The sequence below is a fragment of the Xiphophorus hellerii genome, chromosome 14 (genome assembly GCF_003331165.1).
Source record: "Xiphophorus hellerii strain 12219 chromosome 14, Xiphophorus_hellerii-4.1, whole genome shotgun sequence".
Classification (NCBI taxonomy): Eukaryota; Metazoa; Chordata; class Actinopteri; order Cyprinodontiformes; family Poeciliidae; genus Xiphophorus; species Xiphophorus hellerii.
The window spans coordinates 20,937,354-20,957,981 of NC_045685.1; the positions used below are offsets into that span (position 1 = coordinate 20,937,354).

Genomic DNA, 20,628 nt, shown 5'->3' on the forward strand with positions numbered 1-20,628 from the left:
CATGAAAAACAGTCGGCGTTGGAACAAAACGAAGTCGCTCTGGCTCAGATTAAAGCTCTGGATGCAAACAAGCTGTTTGGATCAAAATTTGACAGCTTGATATTTTAAGAGCTCTGCATTTCGCTCTGGAAGCAAATGATGCCTTTCTCACAAGGTGGTAAAGACATAAAAGATGAAAATGTGGTTCATCTCTTCGTAACCACATTGAAATACCACAGAGGGTTTCTGCAGGTTTCAACAACACAAATTTAAGACACTTTAAGATCTTTTAAGACCATTAACAAGGAAATTTGTGCCCTGTAGAGCAACAGAAATGTACAAAAGGTAACTGCACATTTTACATAGTAGTAGTGTCAGCGATAAATTTACATTAAATGGAAAAGCTAGCCAGCTAGAGAGATTTAAGACATTTGAGTAAAGTATTTAAAGGTAACTTACATTTTGTAAATCAACTTAAGACATTTTAATCTGACAAACTATACATCTATTTTTTTTAAATCTTAAATAGCTTGGCTTTCCTTTTGTGAATTTCCCAGGCTGACAGAGAAAAAAAAAAAAAATATACAGATGACTCATCTCTGTACTTAAAACTCATCTTAAGTACATGTGGGAGTTTATTTTCGATATTTTTCTGCCCAAAAATGAAGATGACATGGAATTTCTCCCTCCCTGTTCCTCAGAACCGTTTAGCCTTTAAGAATGAACTTAGCTTTGTCTGTCGCTGCAAAGCCACAAATATTTCCTTATATAAACAGTGAGACTTTGTTATTTTAAATCCTTGGATCGGTTAAAGCAAACTCGGTTCGGTTCGTCTGGTTAGCGTAAATAATTGGTGTTCTGAAAGCAGTTACCACACATTGTTGCTCTTTGTCTCCCCCTCAACAGATTTTAATCCTTTTGGTATGAAATAAACTCTCAAACGGAGCCAAACCAAACATTTGACATTAGTTCGGCTTTGAGAAGGTTGTTTGCGGTTTAACCAGCAGCTCGTCTCACACACCGCTGGAGCAGAGGCCGAGTGTTTACGCTGCGTGGAGAAGGTGAGTTCCTGAAGCTCAGAGGTTTCACGCAGGTGTGGCGAGACTAAAGGACGTTTATTTACACACGCAGAGAGGAAGCGTGCAGCTTCAAGATGGCGGATGAAAGAGGAAACAAACACTTGAGGAGCTGCCTTAAATAACTGGTTTACTTTTCTCAAATAATGGCTATTGTAGTTTCAGCCAGGCGTTTCACACTGTTGATGTTGGAAGCTTTGGCTGATTTATCCTGAGTGCTCTGAAGCTAAGATGCTTCGTTTTTATTCCTAATCTGGTACAGGGCTTCTGCATGTTTCAGTGCGGTTACATTAAAACTAATTTAAGACAATTATTTACACTTAAAACCCAACATGTACTATGAAATAATACCTTTAATAAGATAATTTAACAATTTTATAAATATGTCTAACTTACTGTATCAACTGATATGGATATTTCTCAACTCTTGCATGCGATTAGTATCATCTTTAGACTGTATGCAGAAAGCTTTATAATAATAGAAATCAGGTTTCATATACACTGGATTTAGTTGTAGACAATGAAACAACACCGCAGAAATAAAAAACACTTTCAGCAAAAACTGGATCATTGTGAGAAAAGAAGCGGCTGTTAGAAGATTTAAGCGAACAAATGTACAAATATAAAAAGCATAAAAACCGCTTCATTTTTTCTGTTATCTTCCAACTACAAACAACATATTTTATTGAGATGTGACAGAACCTTTACAATCACAAGAGCCATATTTGCCTTCAGTCCAGCTGAATGAGACTTGTTTAAAGCCACATATGTTAAACCTTTTTTTTTTTTTTGTATTTTTATATACTATTTCAGGAAATTTGTTAATTTTACAGAAACTGCTTTTAGATTTTAAAATACAGAAAAACATAAGCTTTTTCATAAAAGAAGATGGATGCAGATTTTATTCCAGCTGCATCAATTTCCTTATCAATTCTGACCAGCTTCCCACCATGAGTTTGGCGTCTTCACGGAGTTCCTTCATTTGTCCACTAATGTCCTCTAACAAGCCTCTAAGGCCTTCACCAAGCAGCTGCATTTATGGAGATTAAATTACACTCAGATCGAATCAGTTTACCTAATTAAGTCACTTCTAAACATGGTTTGTTGAGCTGGAAAACATTTTCTACTCCTATTTTACAACCATTTCATGTTGGTCCATCATGAAAAATGCCAGTGGGAATAACCGCCACCCAAAGCCCAACCCTTTTAATGTCACAAAACCTGGAAAACGTCTGAAATTCAGTAAGTTCAGACCTAGTTTGGATAAAGTAAGGAAAGCTGTGAGGCCTAAAACTTCTTAGCTTGAAGAGCCGGGCTTTAGGTTTGACCTCACCTCGCCCACCTCGAGCGGCCCCTCGTCCACGGACGACTCCGGCGGGTGCTGGCCCTCCAACTCCCTTTCCCATGAGCCTCAGCACTGCCGCGCTGTTCACGGACATGGAGAAGTTCCTCTGCAGACAGAGCGGAAGAAGGAAGGCGAAAGAATGTCAGAAATGTGAACTCTCTCTTTAGATTAGCGGCTCTAGTGGATAAAACAAGGTTTGGAACGTGCCAACATTAGATTATCAGTGAGAGAGAGAGAGTGTGTGTGTGTGAGAAGGCAGACCTGCTCCTCCTCGGTGAGAGGCACCAGTGCCAGAGGCTGCATGGGCTCATCTTGCAAAATAGCAGCAAACTCCTTATCCTGCATGTCCTCTGGGACCTGCAGAGACACAAAAATAAAAATAAAAATAGAAGCAGCCTTTCTATGCTGCAGAGCAGTTTGTAGGTGTCTGGGTCTCTTGCACAGGTTTTCAAAGAAACATAGACCTGATGTACAATGTTCTGACCTTGTTGTCTTTGATATAAAGTGCTAACATCTCCTCTCGGCCGTAGCGATACTCGGCCAGCTTGTACTTTGGCATGGCGGGGGAAGGAGGGGGAGACGTCACACTCCCCCCACTGGACAGTGCACGAAGCCTGGAGAAAGAAAAACACACACACACACACAGATCATTTTTCTAATAATAATGCGAGTCAAAGATATGAAACAAGTTGTATTCCTCTGTCGTTTATTTTAGTCTTTATTTTCCCATCCATCCATCCTGTGCTAATTTGTCGGATTCTAGCGACACACTGGGCTCTGCTCTGAAGATATAGCGGCTTTCCAAGCTGAGGATTTCATTTTAATAAGCCATTACAAGTGGGCCGCTTTCCAAGGGCTCAACAATGGCTCCATTCACAGCCGGCACAGAGGCTGGCATTGATTAGCAGGCTCATATCAGAACCAGATGCGGCTCAGAGGTGGAGAGGAATGGAAAAGGTAAAGAGAGCTTCAGGAGAGGCTGGATGGAGGCGACCAGCATCATGAGGGGAGAGGCAGCATTCCTACACATTATTACTGAGAAAATCCAGATTTATCTGCAGCTGTTCAGGTTTATTATGAGGAAAGAGGTAATGACACAAAGAGAGGAGGAAGAAAAGGAAGGACAAAGGGCAGCAGAAGAAAGGAGGAAGGACACAAAATGAAGGACCGACACAAAAAGGTGGAAGGAAGACAGATAGACAGAAGGAAGGAAATGAAAGAAAGGAAGACAGATAGAAGGAAAGCAGAAAAGAAATGAAAGAAAGGAAGAAAATTCTAGAAAGGAAGAACAGTAAAGAAAGGATCAAAGACAGAAGGAAAGAAGAAAGGAAGTGAAAGCAAGAATAGAAATGAAAGGAAGAAGGAAGCAAGGAAAGAAGGGAGAAAATAAAAATGAAAAGAAGAAAGGATGGAAAGAAGGCAGGAGATGAAAGAAGAAAGGAAAGAAAATGAAAAGAAGGAAGAAATGCACAAACAGGAAGAAGGAAGAGAAGAAAAGAAAAGACAGAAGGTACTAATATCTTTCTATACTCTTCTTTTATTTGGAAGTAAACTAAATTCCAGGCTTTTCCAGGCTGCATGGGAATCCTGGAGCGGTTCCAAACACTTCCAGGTGACTTCAGGCTCTCCACTTGTGTTTACTCTAATGAAAGGGAAACGACTGGAATGCTTTCCACATATTTTAATCTCAACATCATCTTCTTTGTAATAGTTGCTCCAGTAAACCATAAATCCTCGCAGGCGGGTCGTTTTCACTTTGAGTTCAGCCGCAGTGACCGACATGTCGCCCGACCCACTGCCAGGCAGCACAACCTCAAACGATGTGAATAGTTCTGGAAAGCCAACAGGCATAAAAAGCCTTGTAAACATTCGGGCTGGGCAGCTGTTAGCGGCGAGCGCCGCGCGCTGATCCGGCTCCGTCGCTGGATTAAAACGAGGAGAGCTGATGCAGATGTGTGAGGAGGGGAATATCCTGCGAGGCTGGCGGGGAGTCAGGAACGCACACAGAAGTCCCAGAGCGATGGAGACGGAGGGATAACGCCCACCCAAACCCCAACCGACCCGCTCAGAACGGCTACACACACAGGCAGAGCAGCGACACAAAGACCTACCTCCATTTTAACTTAAATAAGACTTTAAAAATCGACCGTTACTGTAAATAAACCTGTTCACTGCTGCAGAAAAAGGTTTCTACACATTTTAGTTTGTCTTTTAAACAGATTCTGTTGAACTACATTTCAAAGTCAATGTCTGATTTTCATTGAATCATTCTGAGTAAATTTTTATAATTTATTTTGTCAGTTTCAAGTTAATTCAGGGGCCAGTGTGGGTTTTTCACTCATGAAAGAGGGGTAAAAACAATTCTGTTCATGTCAATATGGAGTCAGGAAAATACAAGAAAGAAGGAGGACTAAGAAAGGGGAGGAAATGAAGAAATGATGAAAGGGTGAAAGGAGGAAACGAGGGAGAAAGGGAAGGAGGATGCAAGAAAGGACATAGGATGAGAAAGGAAGGACAAAGAGGGATGTAGGACAACAAATGATGGAAAGAAGAAAAGTGGAAAAAGGGATAAAAAGAGCAAGATGGATGGATGAAGTCAGGACAGACAAAAAAAGAAGAAAGTGAAGGAAGGAAGCTTTTTACATTACTTTACATACCGTAAATAACTAAAGTGTTATTGTGTCTTTTGAATTGTTTTTCTTTTTCAATGTTTTGGCTTAGTGATTTTTATAACAAAATGTTATTCTTTTGGGCGGGGGTGGTTTATATATAATTAAATGATTATGAGGGGCAGTTTGGTTCACTTTCATGTGTAGGACTGGCATGAATATAAACCTAATGCTTCTGCCTCAACCTTTTCAGTCAAGATGTTTAAGCTGTTGTGCTTCGAAATGTTGATGAATTGAGTAAAAACATTAAAAAATAAAGTCTTGAAGTAAACAATCAAAAAAAAAGGAGAAACCTACAGTAACGATGTGAGAACAAGGACATGAAGTGCGAACCAGTAGTTACCATTCTGGGCCGAAGTTTAGAGTCTCAGCAGTCATATTCCTCACGTCCACACAGAACTGAGTATCTGAGGAGGAAAATATTTACATTTTAAGACATATCTAGGACAAATAAAAACAGGAAAATGATGAGTTGTTTAGGTTTTCGTACCCTGTCCAAATAATCGGAGCAGGCTGGACTGGGCTGGACCAGGCTAGAGCTGGCTGGATTTAGTTAGGCTTAGGTGACTAGAAGGCTGAGTGGTGCTTAAGCTGTGGTCACAGAACAACTCCCCAAACACACAAAGACCAAGAGAATAGCTGCCAGTTTCAGGTGCTTGAGGAATACCAGGTTATCAGGTCCTAACTAAGGAAGGAAGGGCTTTTGATGATCGTTTGGAGAATGGAAGCTCCTGCTACTCACAGCTGAAAACAGTTGTAAAACATAAGAAAAAAACCAAAAAGAACCTCGGAAATCGACAATGGAACAAAAATAAAACTCTCTTGAAGATATAATGTTTCCGTTCTTTCGTTTTACAGCAGTTGTATCTCACATTAAAGTTAAAAATATGAACCGGTTCATCAAAAAAAGAAAGGGAAACGCAAGGTGGAGGAAAAATAGAGAAAAAAAAAACCGAACAGCCGAAAAACAACACAAGCGGCTGCTGGAACAGCTGCCAAAAGCAGGCACGACTCGCGCTCCTCGTCGGCCTTCTCTCCTCCTCTGCGCCTCCTCTCCTCTCGCTCCAGCTGAAATGTGGATTGACGGAGACCTTCGAGGTAGCTCCTTAATTTCCTGTCCTCCTCCCTTTGCACGCCTGGAAAGAAAAAAAGCAGAGACTCAGAGACGGGATCGGAGAAATTTAAAAAGAAAATCCCAGGATATAAAATGCACACTTGGATGTATTCACACCAGATGAGACAAAAACTGCTATTTTTAGTTTCTTCCGAGGCAAAAAGCCTCGACATGCTATCATTACCGGCGCGGCCGGGACGCTCGGAAGCACCGACATAGCGTGATCCACCAGCAAAGGCGAGATGAGCAGAGAGGAAGGCACCGTGGCATTTCTCCACAGAACAAATTAAAAACTGCATTTGTCAACCGCTCGGTCAAAGCACCGTGTTTTTTCATGTGCAAAGGGAGATTTTCCATCCAGAAATGCAAGCGGCCTATTTCAGTAGCGCCGTGAGCCAGCTGCTGTTTAAGCCAGGCAGCTGGATGGGGGATAATTCCTGAGAAATGTCATGGAAACAAAAACATCTAGGCAACTTATTTTCAATAAGTCATGCCACTGGGTCCGAGCATCACATCCTCATGTTCAAGCTATTCGGTTCATCTACTTTCCTTCATCTTGAATCCCGTTTACGTTCAGGGTAACTTAGCAGAAAAATAAACAAAACACATGTTTGGACTTTCAGCTGGACTCCAGGTTGACATTTTAGTCCCTCATTTTTACTGGCTTGTAAGAATGCGTCTCGGTATTTTCCGTTGCCAGGTTCAATGCCAGCGCTGTGGCTTTTTGACGCTTCAGCGCCCAACTTTCCAGCATAGGTAGGACTTTATTAACACCTCTTTTTTTTTTGAAACACTAAAGCCCAGTGATTGTGGTCCAGATGACTGTATATTTACTGCTTCACACACACCAACACACTTCCTTATTTTATGGTGCCATTTTAAAAATTTTCTGTCCGAGCTACAATTCAATAACAGTGGTTCTGGATAACCTTTCGTTGCTTACAAACCTCAAAAAAAAAATGTGTGCCATTTCCTGAAAGAGTGGTCAGCAACTCTAATTGTACAAAGAGACGATTGAAGTAGGGAAAACATTAAACTTATGAAAAACAACAACAAAAAACTTTTTTGGATTCACTTGAATTGGCGTGTCTGCTGTCTTTAATACCAGAAAATAATATCTGACGATCAATGACGACCAAATTAAACAACCAAGTTCATAAAATATTTAACTCTTCAAAAGGTAGTTTGTGAAACTGCACTTTAATTTGTTTTTTAAGATATACATATTCCTGCATAGAAAGCAGCAACAGAAACTTAAAGATTGCAAATACTAGCAGTAATGTGAACACTTTGTTGGGAGCAGTGAAGGAAGGATCTGTGCTAACGCTCCTTTCTGGACCGAGGATGCAGTAGGGGCTCTCCAGTTCTGCAACAGCAAATAAATAGTTGGGATTTTGCCTCTTCTGCATTTCATTCTTTCACAATTTTGGTTATTTCAAGTATGAATCATTCATATGTCAAGTATCAACAGGGCCAAGCTGTGATTATCAAACTAATATGAAACTTACTTGTATGTCAGAGTTAAACACTTACGTCCTCTAACACAATTAGAATGCAAGGGCTAATTTTATAAGTGTTTAGTGATATGAAATAGAGGTTGGTTGAGACAAAATGGTGGTAAATGAGGAGAAAAATAGAGTCAGAAAATTATAAAGAAAAAAAGTACTGATTGAGATTTTACTGATTTACAGTTTTGTTTTAAGGTCTGTTTTCTTTTGTGATTCAAACTTTTTTTAAAAGCTGTGACATCTTAACTCATTTGTGTAAAAAACATTTTTGATTCAATTAAACATAACCAACCTAAAACTATAAAAACAAAATTAAATAAATTGGGTCACAAGATGATGGTTTTGTACCAAACAGATAAGAGATTACAAGACTTCCCCCATTTATGCATCAAACGGAAAGTGACAACACTGAGGCTTTTCATCAGTTTTGATTCATTTCATGGTGGTTTTTTCAATGCAAATTTGACCTACTGTTCACCAGTTGAGCTCATTAAGAAAACAGAAGTGGCTTCTTCACCCCTGACTGGTGGATCACCATCTTTAAATCCACAATCTAGTGTTTTAAATACAAAATACCCACGTTGTGACATTGGTTTGGGGTTTGGACGGTAGTGCGCAGCAAGCAACAACAACCCATATTTAAGTAACACTGAAAAGAAATTTACAACCCACATCTGTTATCTGGGTTAATAACAGAAGGCTGACCTTCTGCAACCCTGAGAAAATAGCACCATCATTCCATCAATAATCAATAAAGAATAAGTTTTAAAATTATCAGCGTTGCTCATATCTAAACAATAATGTGGCATCAACTTACATAAAGCCAGAAACATTTAAAGTTTTCCCTTCTGAAGATATGTAAAATAAAGCAAAACAGAAGAATCAGGTAAAAAGCTTCTGTGACTAATGCTGGTAGTATTTTGTGCCTTTTCTCCCCCCCCCCCCCCCCATCTACTGCTGTTGGGTCTTGTGCAATGTGAGGCGCCTTGTTGGAATAGTTGGGTAACACTTATTTCAGGAAGTTCAGTAAAATATGATTGCAGACGTGGGTTAAGCAAACCTTTTAAGTCATAAAGAACTAATTTAGTGAACCTAAACACATCTGAGTCTGTGTTTGATGGAAAATGTTGATACGGACGACCACACATTACATTTCAGCAGATGTCTGAACTCAAAAAACATTAACTTGGAAAGTGGCTGAAAGGGGTGGTTATGGGATGATTGTGCTTGTACCACATTCCCCCAGAAAAGTACAAGTAGAAGTTTCCAGAGAGCAAATAAAAGTTTTGCCTAAAGCAATAACTATAAACAAGGACTGGATCAATAAGTGCCAGAGAAAATATATGTTCCTACTGTGACTAGTAATGTCACCAATCGGCAAGATGTACGGTTACATTAAAAACAGACTGGAGCTTAAAGACGGTGAAAACCAACCTTTAAAATCAAACCACTGGGCAGCAAAATGCTCTTTTTTTTCCTTTGGAAGCTAACCAACCAGGTATTTTAATACATCGATATAACTGTCAGTGATCAAAACAGATCAATGTTCCCTGGATCTGCGCTAACTGATCATTAGCAGGTCAAATACAGATGACAAATATCAGATGCTCCAATTTGATCTGACATAAGTTAGGGAATCTTGTAATTCAAACCTGCAGTGTAGTTTTTTATTTTCTAGTGAATGTTTACTACATCTCAAAGTTTAAAACATGAGGGTTTGCATTTGATAAAAACCTCAAAACAAAGATGGAAATCAGTCCAAACCTAAATCGGCAGATCAGACCACAAAGACAAAAAATAGACCATTAACTAGTATAATACTCATCTGTGCGTATTTATCACTGTGTGCACAATTATTAGGCAAGTCTTACTTTTGAGGATTATTTTTATAAATCCCCAAATACAGTGCTCTCGATTAATCCAACATATTAATAAACCCCAGGCATGAATGTTTTGGAAAGTAAAAGTGAGGTTCGTGTGTCTTAGGAGATTCTGCACAATTATTGAGCAACTATTAATGTGAAGAAATATTACGCAACTAAATGAATAACACACTTTGCCCATCTAAAAAAAACTCCCCACAAGTTTTCAATTGAGTTCAGGTCAGGTTCGGAAGAGGGACATGTTTTAAGTTTCTCATCTTTAATGCAAAAAGAGTATTTAGATGTATGTGATGAAGCGTCATCCAGGATAAAAATCATTATTTTATTGAAAAATCCAGACTTCTTCCTGTTCCACTGCTTGAAGAAAGCGTGTTCTAAAATCTGGCAGCATGTTTGGAAGTTAATATCCACCTCAGAAGGTAAAACCACCAGCCCATACCAGGAGCCTGCCTCCACCTTGCTGGTGTCTGACTACAGGTGGCGCTCTGTGCCCGTTACTGATCCATCCATCTGGTCCAACAAGTCGCTCAATTCTTCCATAAAACTTCTGAAAAATATCCATCTTCAGATATCACAGTTCTACTTTAGTCAAAACTGTACAGAGATCTTAAATACACATTTCTCACATTCAGAGAAATAGGGGGGTTGGACTGAATGAGCTGACCTACTCCTCCAAAACAAACTGCCATTAAGTGAGTTAAAAATGGAGCTAAAATGCTTTTACTCTTGTAATGACCTTAAATTAGGCAAACAGAACTATGATGCAACTTTAAAGTTTATCCTTTTAATATCAGAATATTTCAAATGTCTTGGGAGATTTTCCCAAAACACACATTTTTCCATTGATTTTGTGAAGAATTCCCTGGATGTTTTACCTCTCATTCCAAATAATTCCATTCCACTGATCACATTGTGCTGCATTTTAGCTTTCCTGACTTCAGTCGCGTCATTGACCTGATCCGAAAGAAAAGATTAAAAAAATAATGCAAGGATGGCAATGATTTTTTTATTTTTTTGCATTTCAACAGCCTGACCTGTATTAAGATAAGGATATCTTAGCTAGCTGAAAGAATCACATAACTTTATTCCCAAGTGTCTGATTAGAAAACCTCTTAGCTCTGGATCAGTTTGCTCCTTTCCAATTCAAACAATCTCTGCTTTCATTTGTCCTCATTATATTTTTAAAAAAGAATGTATGAAACTATTTACTGTTTTTTTGTTGTTGCTCTCCACTGCTAGTAGGTATTTTGGATGAATTTAGGACATAAATGATCATAAAAATGGTAAAACCTCACCTTTGACCATAGTATTTAAATCCCCAGTTGTACTAGTTGGCTCAATAAATATATGAAAGACTATTATCACCGCTGTTCAAATTTTAAATATCATTGAGCAACTTTAAGACATAGCCAAATTCCATAACGGCAAAATAAAGATAAACTACAGAAAAAAAAAGTAACTCTCGTCAACATTGGAACAAAACGTTCCGGACCCGAGGAAGTCGGATGCTAAACAAACAAACAAACAAAACAAACATAAAAGCACAAAATCACCAGCACCTTTCATTAAATGCATGGAAATTTGAAACTGTGTCTAATAGTTGACTCAAAACTCAGAGATAAAGTGTGCGATTTATGCTGGTTCCAAGTTGAAGGTTGAAAAACTCATACCATGGGTGAGATTTGCTTGTTGTTACAGTGCTAACTACCAGGGTTTCCCCCAGAGTATTATAAACACGGCGGATCGCGAGGCTCCACCTTTCCCCCCTGCAAGGTTAAGTATTGTTTATTTACTTTAAATAGGTTTTGGATGCACCAGCAACAGTGATAGCAAAGATGAGTCAAGAGCATTTCCATAGTCTCACCGCTTGCTCAGCTCACCCGTGATCAACGCAAACTTCTAAAAGCACAACCACAAAGCCGAGTTATAGTCACACTTTCAGAGGTTTGTGTATCCATCTTTGTGAACAAAGAATGTGTGGCGAGTGCGTTTACGTTTCACGTATGATGGCTCAAAACGTGTTCTGGCACTCGTTTGCGTCTGCACTGCAACTTGACAAAGTTTGTGTAAATGAACGACACCATCAGTAAATCACAGACGGGTCTTTTTCATTCAGAGTATTCCTTGAAAATACTGCAGCAGCTTGAATGAACAACCAATCAGAACCAGCACAGCAAAACATCACTAAACAAAATGGGAGAATTCAGGAAAACACAAGAAAACTTACTATAGTAAACACTTGAATTTTGTTCATAATGTATATACACTATATACCACCAACTGTCACATTGTTTAACATGTGTGGCAGTTTCCACCAAGCGGTACAATATGGGTCGATGCAATTCAGAACACTATTTTTTCAGTTTCCACTGTAAATCTGGCCCAAATAACTGAGCCGTACCACACCATTCCTTCAGTAATAGACCCATAGGACAATGGTAGGGTTAGGCTGGAGATACTGGCGCCACACGACAGTCCATTGATTAGCATGACGCAACATTAGGCGGGTTTAATCCCACCTGCCCATTGACAATCCAACTGATGGTCTCTCTTGAATACACTGGATGATAAAATAACATACTGAACCGCATCGCTTGGAAACAAAGCATTGGAGATCTCCAACCTGAGGGAACATTCTTGTTGTGTTTTCAATTAGAAACTCACCAAACTTACTTCTATGTACAAAAAAGGCACTGCCAATCAAAATCAGTTCAAAAAAATTGATCACAAATTGAACAGTTTGCATTGATATAAAAAAAAGTGTTAAATCCTGCATAACTTTGTTTTTGTGCCATTTAAATGAAGCAGATATCATTGCTATTTTAAGTGGTACCATTCATTTAAATGTTGAATAACTTACATTATCATACGAGGCCCAGGTAACACTATTTTCAAACATTGTCACTTCTTTTATTACCATATAAAACTAAGCAAAAGGGTATAAAACAATTATATTTGTGACTACAGTGAGGTTAGCGCGTATCTACAGCGATAAAGTTTTTAACAATAAAGCCAAAGCAAGGTCACTGAGCCAGAGGCGTTACTGGTAGAATATGATTTGAATGTCTGAACTATGCTCTGATAACTGACTGTATAAATCTTACTAACAAATATTACTCAATTAAGACGGCTTAAAAACAAAACAGTGGCGTAAAACGCGTCCCAACGACGGCTAGCGCTGAAATAACTCATGTTGACATTAGCTACCGAGCTAAGTTAACGTTTACACTCAACCTATAAGAAGCTAATTACGGTGGATTCAAACAAAGCGACAGTAAAAGTAATGGTTTCAAGCAACAAACGTCCGAAAATATCCAATTTCGGCAGCACATCAGATTCAACTGGCCACCTAAACTCGCAAGGTATGCGGTGGATCGCAAAGGCCTTGGCGTGTCGGTTCAAATGACACCAGATATGATGGCGGAGGGGGCGGACTGTTGGGAATCCGACTCCTCGGCCTGCTCCGCCGAGCTGCCCAACACCACCTTCCGCTGGCATACCGCTGTTCATTTTTGCAGTAATGCATTGCGAACCCCCAAAATGAGCAATGCTACAAGTTAAAAGCTGTAAAAGCGGCGTAGTGAAAATGCAGGCCTCATGGCAGAGGCACCGAGAGGAGGGGTTAGCTCCTGTTAGCTGCAAAGAGGAACGAACAAGCGGCTGCTTACCTTCAGACTGCTGCTCTGCACGGCGCTTCTATAGCCAATATATCGTATGCATTGGTCTTTTTAAACACTGTAAACGTATTCATTCGACAGAATAGTACTCTGAGAAAAAAAAAATCGTGCTCCGTGTTTTTATTTATTAATCTATTGTTGGGTTTTTTTTTTGCTTTCCCTCTCCTCCAACGGTCGCTCAGTGTGTGTGTCTGCTGGCTCCGAGTCGCTGCTGCTGCTGCTGCTGCTGCTTTTCTCTTGTTGTTTGTGTTTCAGAAAACATGGCCGCCTGTGTGACACCACGTGACTGCACATTGACAAGCGGGGAGCCAATGTCGGCGCAGCGCAAACACACCCCTGTTTACCAGCCTGGCCACTAACTGGTGTGGACGGCTCTAAACGGCTTTCTTTTTTTTTTAATTTTCTAACGGGATTTGATGAATTAGCATGTAAAGCTTACAGAGAGTCCAGTTTATGCGGGTTGCGTATGAAAACAAGGCGATGAACGTCTGGCTCGCGAGGTAGAAACGGGTTTCAACACGAGGGGAAAACAAAGATGTTCCCTTAAAGATAAGGCTAAATTATTATGTCAAAAATAATGACTTATAGGGATACTTGTAGGAATATTTAGGCAATTAGTACAATTATAAGTTAGAGTGACTGCATGTGTGTAGAGTGAACACTAGAGGGCGCCATTAAACGTTTAAGAGCAACATAAATAGATCGTAAACCACTGACACACAGGTGCATCCCAAGAGATCCCAGAAATTTCTCGCACCCCTGTTTGCAATCACCCCTGTTGTTTGCAAAAAAAATAAAATAAATCAGGTTTTGTATGTTGTTTTTAATGCAGGAAGACCACATGCACATTTAGTCATTTCTTTGGATATAAGCATGCCGATTTCAGTAATTGCCCATTATGTTCTTGTATTGTAAATTTGCCTTTTGCTCTACAGAATATTTGTTTTATTTTCAGTTATTTATATTTTCATTAATGTGCAAATCTACATGTTTCAACTTGAGTAGCCCTGGTAAATTGTAGGAAGACTTTTCTGACATTGTTTTTGGATGGTCTCTGAAACACTGATGCCTTTTTCAGGACAGTTTTACTCTTCATCTAGGCTGTAACTCTGATCAAAAACACTGTGATTTGTAGTACATCTTTCACATGTTAAGATCACTAGTGGCACATGGCTACTAATCTTCTTTTTCTGTGCATGATTTTTCTTTCCGCTAAAGTTTAAATCTTGATTATATACAGTGAACGACCAACTTCTTTAGCAATAACTCATTGTGGCTTACCTTGATTGTTGAGGATGTCATTGACTCCTAGACAACTGTCAAGTCATTACACCATTATGTGTATCATTAAAAATATGTTTTATTGGCTCTGTGAAATATTCTAATAAATTTAATTTTTTCTTTTAGCTCCAACTCTACCATCCCCATAGTCATTGTCTCTCTGAAAATGTCCAAACCATCTCAAACAGCAGTGACTGTATAAAAGGTCTGAGTTTCACCTTTTCTACTGACATACAGAAATAAATAAATATTTCAATGCTATTCTAAATGTCTGAGCATGTGCAGGGTTTATGCTAAGGGCGCTCTTAAACTACTAAGTGAACACAACAGAATTTTATCTTTATTATTCTACTGGTTTTGTTGTCATTGAAGAAGATAAACGAAGATAAAAGTCCAAACATATTCACTGATGTGCATAATGACCTTGTTATACGTTCACATCCAGAAATGGTTTAAAATGGTACAGAACATGTTTGTCTATGATTCAGTATGAATCAGACATACAGGGACAACCTTGAAACTGTTTACTGAAACAAATTCACAGAACTCTGACAAAGTTTTATTAGAGTAATTAATTTGAATGAACTAGAACAGAATAACAGTTTGATACATGTATAATAACTTAAAAGGAGAACTTTATAAAGAAAAAAAATGCTAATATATATACGGTCAATTGTCATTCATTCCTTAAAACATTGCCTGCTAACTGAAACAGTTCAGTCTTAAAGATGTTATTAGCTAAAGCCATATATACCTTTCAGCCCTGTGTTGTTTAAATTGCTTAGAATATGATGCACATTTTCCTGGACAATGCAAAGAGAAAAAGAGAAACAAAATGTCATAAAAGTTTCAACAGACCAGTTTGGGTCTAAAGTCATTCAGCCATTTTGGTCTTGCATGTTGTTTATCCCATCTGCTGAAAATGTTTACATGAAAATTAAATAGTTCAACAATACGGTAATAGTTCTAACTGAAAGCTCAATTTTACTGATTTCTGCACAGTTTTACTTTTCATCTAGTCTGTAATTCTGATCAGAAACACTTTGATGTTCTTGCTTTGTAGTACATCTTTCACATGTTAAGATCACTAGTGGCAGATGGCTACTAATCTCCTTTTTCTGTGCAAACTACGATTCACTTCCAGTTTGTCATCCATACAAACTGGATGACGATCTGAAATAGAGTTTGCCTCAATCGTCATGAGGTTTTGATATTGTTTGAAAATATTAAATTATCTTTATCCTCTTTGCCCAACTAATCCTGACTACTGCTAAATAAGGTCACCAAGGGTTACCTACTTTCTGGCATAAACACACTTCTAAAATGTTTAACTACCCAGAGTTTTATTTCCAGTTAAAAACACTTTTACGTCTTTATGCCGTATTTTTAATTTACTTGTTGACTGGATCTCCCTTCCTCTGTGATTCATGAAGAGTCACTTCCATTCATTCCTTATAGGTGGCTGTACTCGGAACATGTTGTTCCTCTCAGCCCTGGGGCACACTCAGCTGCATAAGAGATGTAAAAGTTACCATGATTCATCTCACACACGGAGGTAACTGACCCCGCCTGGACTGTGGTGGCGCAGGACCCCAGGAGGTCGTTCTGTCGGTCCAAAAAGTGATAGTCTTCGTCCCAAGCCTCAAACTTTCTGCAACAGCTCCACTGTTCCCGAGGGGAACTCCTCGTTCCACTGTGGGCTGTTGTCGTAGGAGATGACTGAGGTCTGGAACGTCTGGTTTCCCAGGAAAACTTTCATGAAGGAGTCAGTTTTTGTGAACACGTCTCCCCACAGGCCGCTGGCACACTTGACCGTGTCGGTGAGGTGGGCCAGCCTTCGCTGCAGTGATGTGACTGGTGGTGCACACAGATCGTAGGAGCTGGGTGTGGAACCTTGAAAGCACTTGTTAGAGCAGATTTTCTTCACGTCGTTTTGTCTCTCGCTTGCCTCTTTTACTCCAGTTTTTTTCGCCGGTTCGGTGACCAGCTGGTAGAGAGGGACCAGGCTGTGGTTGATGATACCTGGTTTCATTTTCAAGCCTTTCTTCCACTTTTCAAAGCCGGTGAAAGAGAAGAGAGGGTCAGTTTTATTACCTGTGCTGCCTCCCACCACTTTAGTGACTCTGTGGTTGAACTTCCTTTTAAAACTTTTCAGGTTTGGGTGCTTTTTGGCAGCCTTGTGGCAGCAAGTCACTTGGGCTTTTATTTCAGGGCTGTTGACAAGCTACTGGTGCAGCCGCCTCGACATTCAGACAGTTTCTCACCTCCATTTGAAGCCAGAAACCTCATGTAGCTCATCTCAGTCGTGTTGTTGTACTGTGATGTTAGGCTCAAAACAGACCGGAGAAACTTTGCGTTGAGTGGAGGTTTTTTTTTCTCATATTGAAACTGAAGTGGAAAGAAAACAGTTTATTAGATAAATCCTTAAATGTTCTATTATATATACTATGTATGTTATGTTAAGATATTGGCTAGAGTTACACTGTGAATAAATTTAAAATCTTTCTTTAACCATGTAAATTCAAGATTTATTGTGCAAAATCTTCTTAGAATTAAAAACAGCTAAAGACAGAACATTTAGCTTTGGATTATTTGTACCCTAAAGATTAAGCTTAACCTTGTTGCAGTGCAACTTAAAGTTTAAACCTACATTAAAAGATATTTCAAACGATTTTCAAATCTACTGCTTGTTTTTCACAGCAGTTTACTCTAGTTTAAACTCACATTGGGTCCCTGACAAAACTCAACAGCCTAAACCAGTAAAAAAAAAAAAATTTCAGCTGGACACCAAGTAAGTCATGCAACGTTTGAATGAGTCATTTTAAAAGACTTTGGCCTGTTGTTGTTTGGAGTCTGTAAGGGTTTCAATGGAAAATATCAAACAGATGTAGACCCGAAACAATTAATTAGATGAAAAACAGATTTAAAATTCTAAAGAAAGGTATTATCAGGTAAGATCACCAGTTAAGTAAGTTACTCAACTGCTTTAATCTCGTTTAACTTTAGACATGTCTGTCTTTACTCTGAACTTTGTTATGAGGCAACTGAAAGTGTTTGTAGCTGCACATAAAGTCTCTCTGGTGAAAATCAAAGAGGAGTGAGAAATTATAATATTCTCCCAATATGGTATTATTTCTGTTTTTTGATGTTTCCCTCATGTGCCAACTATATACAGACCATATGCTTTGCTTAAAGAGTAAGTTTTTCGGTATCTGGTTGGACACATAAACCAACATCTTCAGCAGAGGAACTCTGTTATCAATTTCTCTGTAAGAAGAAACCAAATGGGGAAAACATCATGGAGCTCAAGCATCACAACACAGGAACTGTCTGGTTAGGTTTTATTTTATGCTGAAGGTGTGATCAGCTCGGGCTTTTGCAGAACTTCTTATCACAGTAAACAATTTCTCACCCTGATAGCAAGAGGAAGTCTTTTGGTGTCTGACTGGACGTAAACAGAGCCAACATCTTCAGCAGAGGAGACGTTTGATCACAGTTTTGTCTGTCAGAGGAAAGTCATGGGGGAGAACATTATGGAGCTCAGGCATCACAGCAGGGGAACCGTCTGGTTAGATTTTAAATAGTGCATGCTAAAGGTGTGATTGGCTCGTGTTTTTGCACGACTTCTTAGCAAAGCTTAACAGATTCATTCATAGAGCATCTTAAACACCCACAAGACCAAAGTGTTGTCAACAGAACAGCCGTCACATGATGCACATAACAAAATCAGAAGGACCTAAAAATAAGTTAAAACAGCCCTGTCAAAAAATAATAATAACAATAATAAAATAAAACAGCTAGTAAGGTAAAAATACAATAATTACAAATGTTTCTTAACAGTTTCTGCTCAGAGGAGACTTCTGAAGGCAATTGGTTGAACTGAATTGTTAATCAATCACGAAAAAAACACCAAAAAATACTTCTACATTGAATGTTAAGTTTAAAATATAAAGTTGTATAAAGGATGTCCATGAGCGCACAGTTTTATTGCCTTACAGTGAGCTCAGATATGCTTGGCTGCACTGTTATTGTTGGACCAGATAAGTTCTAACCAGCCAATAAACCAGCTCTAAAGCTCCAGGGATTTGCATACCATGTCTGCGTCTAACTTCCATTACATTCCACTAGACTGAGAGCAGCAGTAAACGCAGGAAAAATCATTAAACTGAGCGGCGGTCATGGTGGAATTTATTAACGGAAGACATTCCAAGCCCTGTTTGCTCCAGTTTCTACTCCGGTGTTGTAAGGATGCGTTTGTTTTGTGCCTACATCCTGTCCTGCTCTGTTTTGATGGTGAGCTCTGCCGTGTCCAACAGCTTCAGAGACTGCAGCCATTTTTTCTACATGCAAACGCCTCCAGCAGGGATCCGAGGGACGAGCCTGAAGAAGATCTGCCAGAAGTACGCCGACAAACTGCGCTACGCCACCCTGTACGACAGCAGTCGGCGTCTCCCACTGTATTCAGCTTACATTTTTAAGAAGTCTGATGGGAAGGGGAGGGCAGACACACCGTGGATGTACGAGCCTCAGGTAGAGAAAGCAGAACAATGTGGGATTCATTTGAAAAGTTTTGAAAAAACCTCTTAAGTCATAAAATAATGACTTCTCCCACCCTGACAGTGATCATGTTTTTGTTATTGGTGGAAATTGTTGTAAAGATTATTCAGAGTTTTTATTGCATAAGATCAAATGGATAAAGTACTAGCTATGATGACACACGTAATCTTGACCTACACAATTCCTGTACCTAAATGATTACCTATTTGACCAATGTCAGTAACTAATTGATCAAAATTAAATCTAATTCTTGAAAATAAGAGATAATAAATTATTTTAGACAAAACTGTCTAAATTAGTGGTTTATAAAGTTGGGGAAAGGACCCTGATTGTGATTGCAAATCAACAAGTATGGTGTTTGTGTTACATAGTGTGTTTATGAAACAGTAGCATAGTATTTATTCACTCCAAAAATAATCAACTGCATTAAAATTGAGAAGAAAATTAATTTTTAAATTATGTTTCATTTGGGAATATGTTTTCTCTCTCTAACCTACAGCTGGTGTCTGAATCAGAGAGCAGCAACATGAAGGTGCTTCCTCTGACTGCAGACATTTCTCCTCTCATCGAGGAGAGCCAGACTGTTCTGGAGGACTACATCGACGCTGTAGAATACAGACGAGGCACGCTGAACCCTGACCAGCACCAAGCAGATCCAGACGACAAATCCTCTACCTACACCCTCACCAACGTCGTTCCTCTGATCACTGATTTCCTAGGAACCTCCTGGAGTTCTTACCTAGATACCGTCCGCCGCCGCCTAAACAACTTCTGCCATGGTAAGTCTTACATTGTGACTGGAGTAACTTTTGCAGGAGGCACCGTCAAGCGTGACAACAGGGACCGTCTTTCAATACCAAAACACGTATGGATGGGATACTGCTGCCCAAAGTTTGACCGTAACTCACCCTACGAGGTGAGGTTCATGTTCCCCAGTTATGGCGGCTACGCCCTGAATGAACAGACGGGCAACAATGTGGTGGAGGTGCCATTAAAGAAACTGGAGATTTTCCTGAAGAGCCAAACAGACTTTGAAAAAGACATGGCTATTTTCTACAAGGGCTGTGTGTCAGAAAACACCATCGAAAAGAAGCGAAGAGACCTGCAGAGGCTGAATAACTGAGAATGTTTCAAATATACTTGAACCAGAACAGTGTTAAAATATAAGGCTAACGTACTTTGATTAATATTATGGTTTTATCAATGTTAGAAAAAGAAGACTGTTTAAAAGTTAAATTCTTTCCCAACTTGGCCTTAGAGGCTGTATTTAGATTGTGTCTGCATTAAGTACTGTCTGTGGGATGTCTTGTGCTTTGTATGTAATGACTCTTTGCAAAGAAAAACAAGAGGGAAAAGAATAAACAATAAAATCAATGTTAAAAGGATAGATTCTCCAACTTTTATTGTTATTCCCTGCAGTTTAACAAAACTGAAAGTAACAATTGTTTTTCCACTTTTCACAATCCACCAGGTTCTGTGATGTGATTACAGAACCTGATCCCAATGCTTTAGATCAGGGGTGTCAAACTCCAGTCCTCA

The 20,628-nt window shown here is 39.3% G+C and overlaps 2 protein-coding genes across 2 annotated transcripts in view; one reads left to right on the top strand and one right to left on the bottom strand.

Annotated features, from left to right (window-relative positions):
- Positions 1-13,438, bottom strand: part of gigyf1a (GRB10 interacting GYF protein 1a) — a 33,408-nt gene extending 19,970 nt beyond the window's left edge. Inside the window, exons 1-6 of the mRNA XM_032582580.1 lie at positions 13,243-13,438; positions 5,560-6,205; positions 5,413-5,476; positions 2,885-3,014; positions 2,662-2,757; positions 2,389-2,506 (exon numbers count right to left, since the gene is read on the bottom strand). Of these exons, the coding sequence (XP_032438471.1) occupies positions 2,389-2,506; positions 2,662-2,757; positions 2,885-3,014; positions 5,413-5,447 (379 nt within the window). The 5' untranslated portion in view covers positions 5,448-5,476; positions 5,560-6,205; positions 13,243-13,438. The remainder of the gene's footprint in view (positions 1-2,388; positions 2,507-2,661; positions 2,758-2,884; positions 3,015-5,412; positions 5,477-5,559; positions 6,206-13,242) is intronic.
- A 3,496-nt stretch (positions 13,439-16,934) lies between these two features.
- LOC116732430 (endonuclease domain-containing 1 protein-like) lies at positions 16,935-20,420 on the top strand. The gene is made up of 2 exons (XM_032582582.1): positions 16,935-19,062; positions 19,589-20,420. The coding sequence occupies exons 1-2, from the start codon at positions 18,781-18,783 to the stop codon at positions 20,210-20,212; spliced, it is 906 nt and encodes a 301-aa protein (XP_032438473.1). The 5' UTR covers positions 16,935-18,780; the 3' UTR covers positions 20,213-20,420.
- The last annotated feature ends 208 nt before the right edge of the window (positions 20,421-20,628 follow it).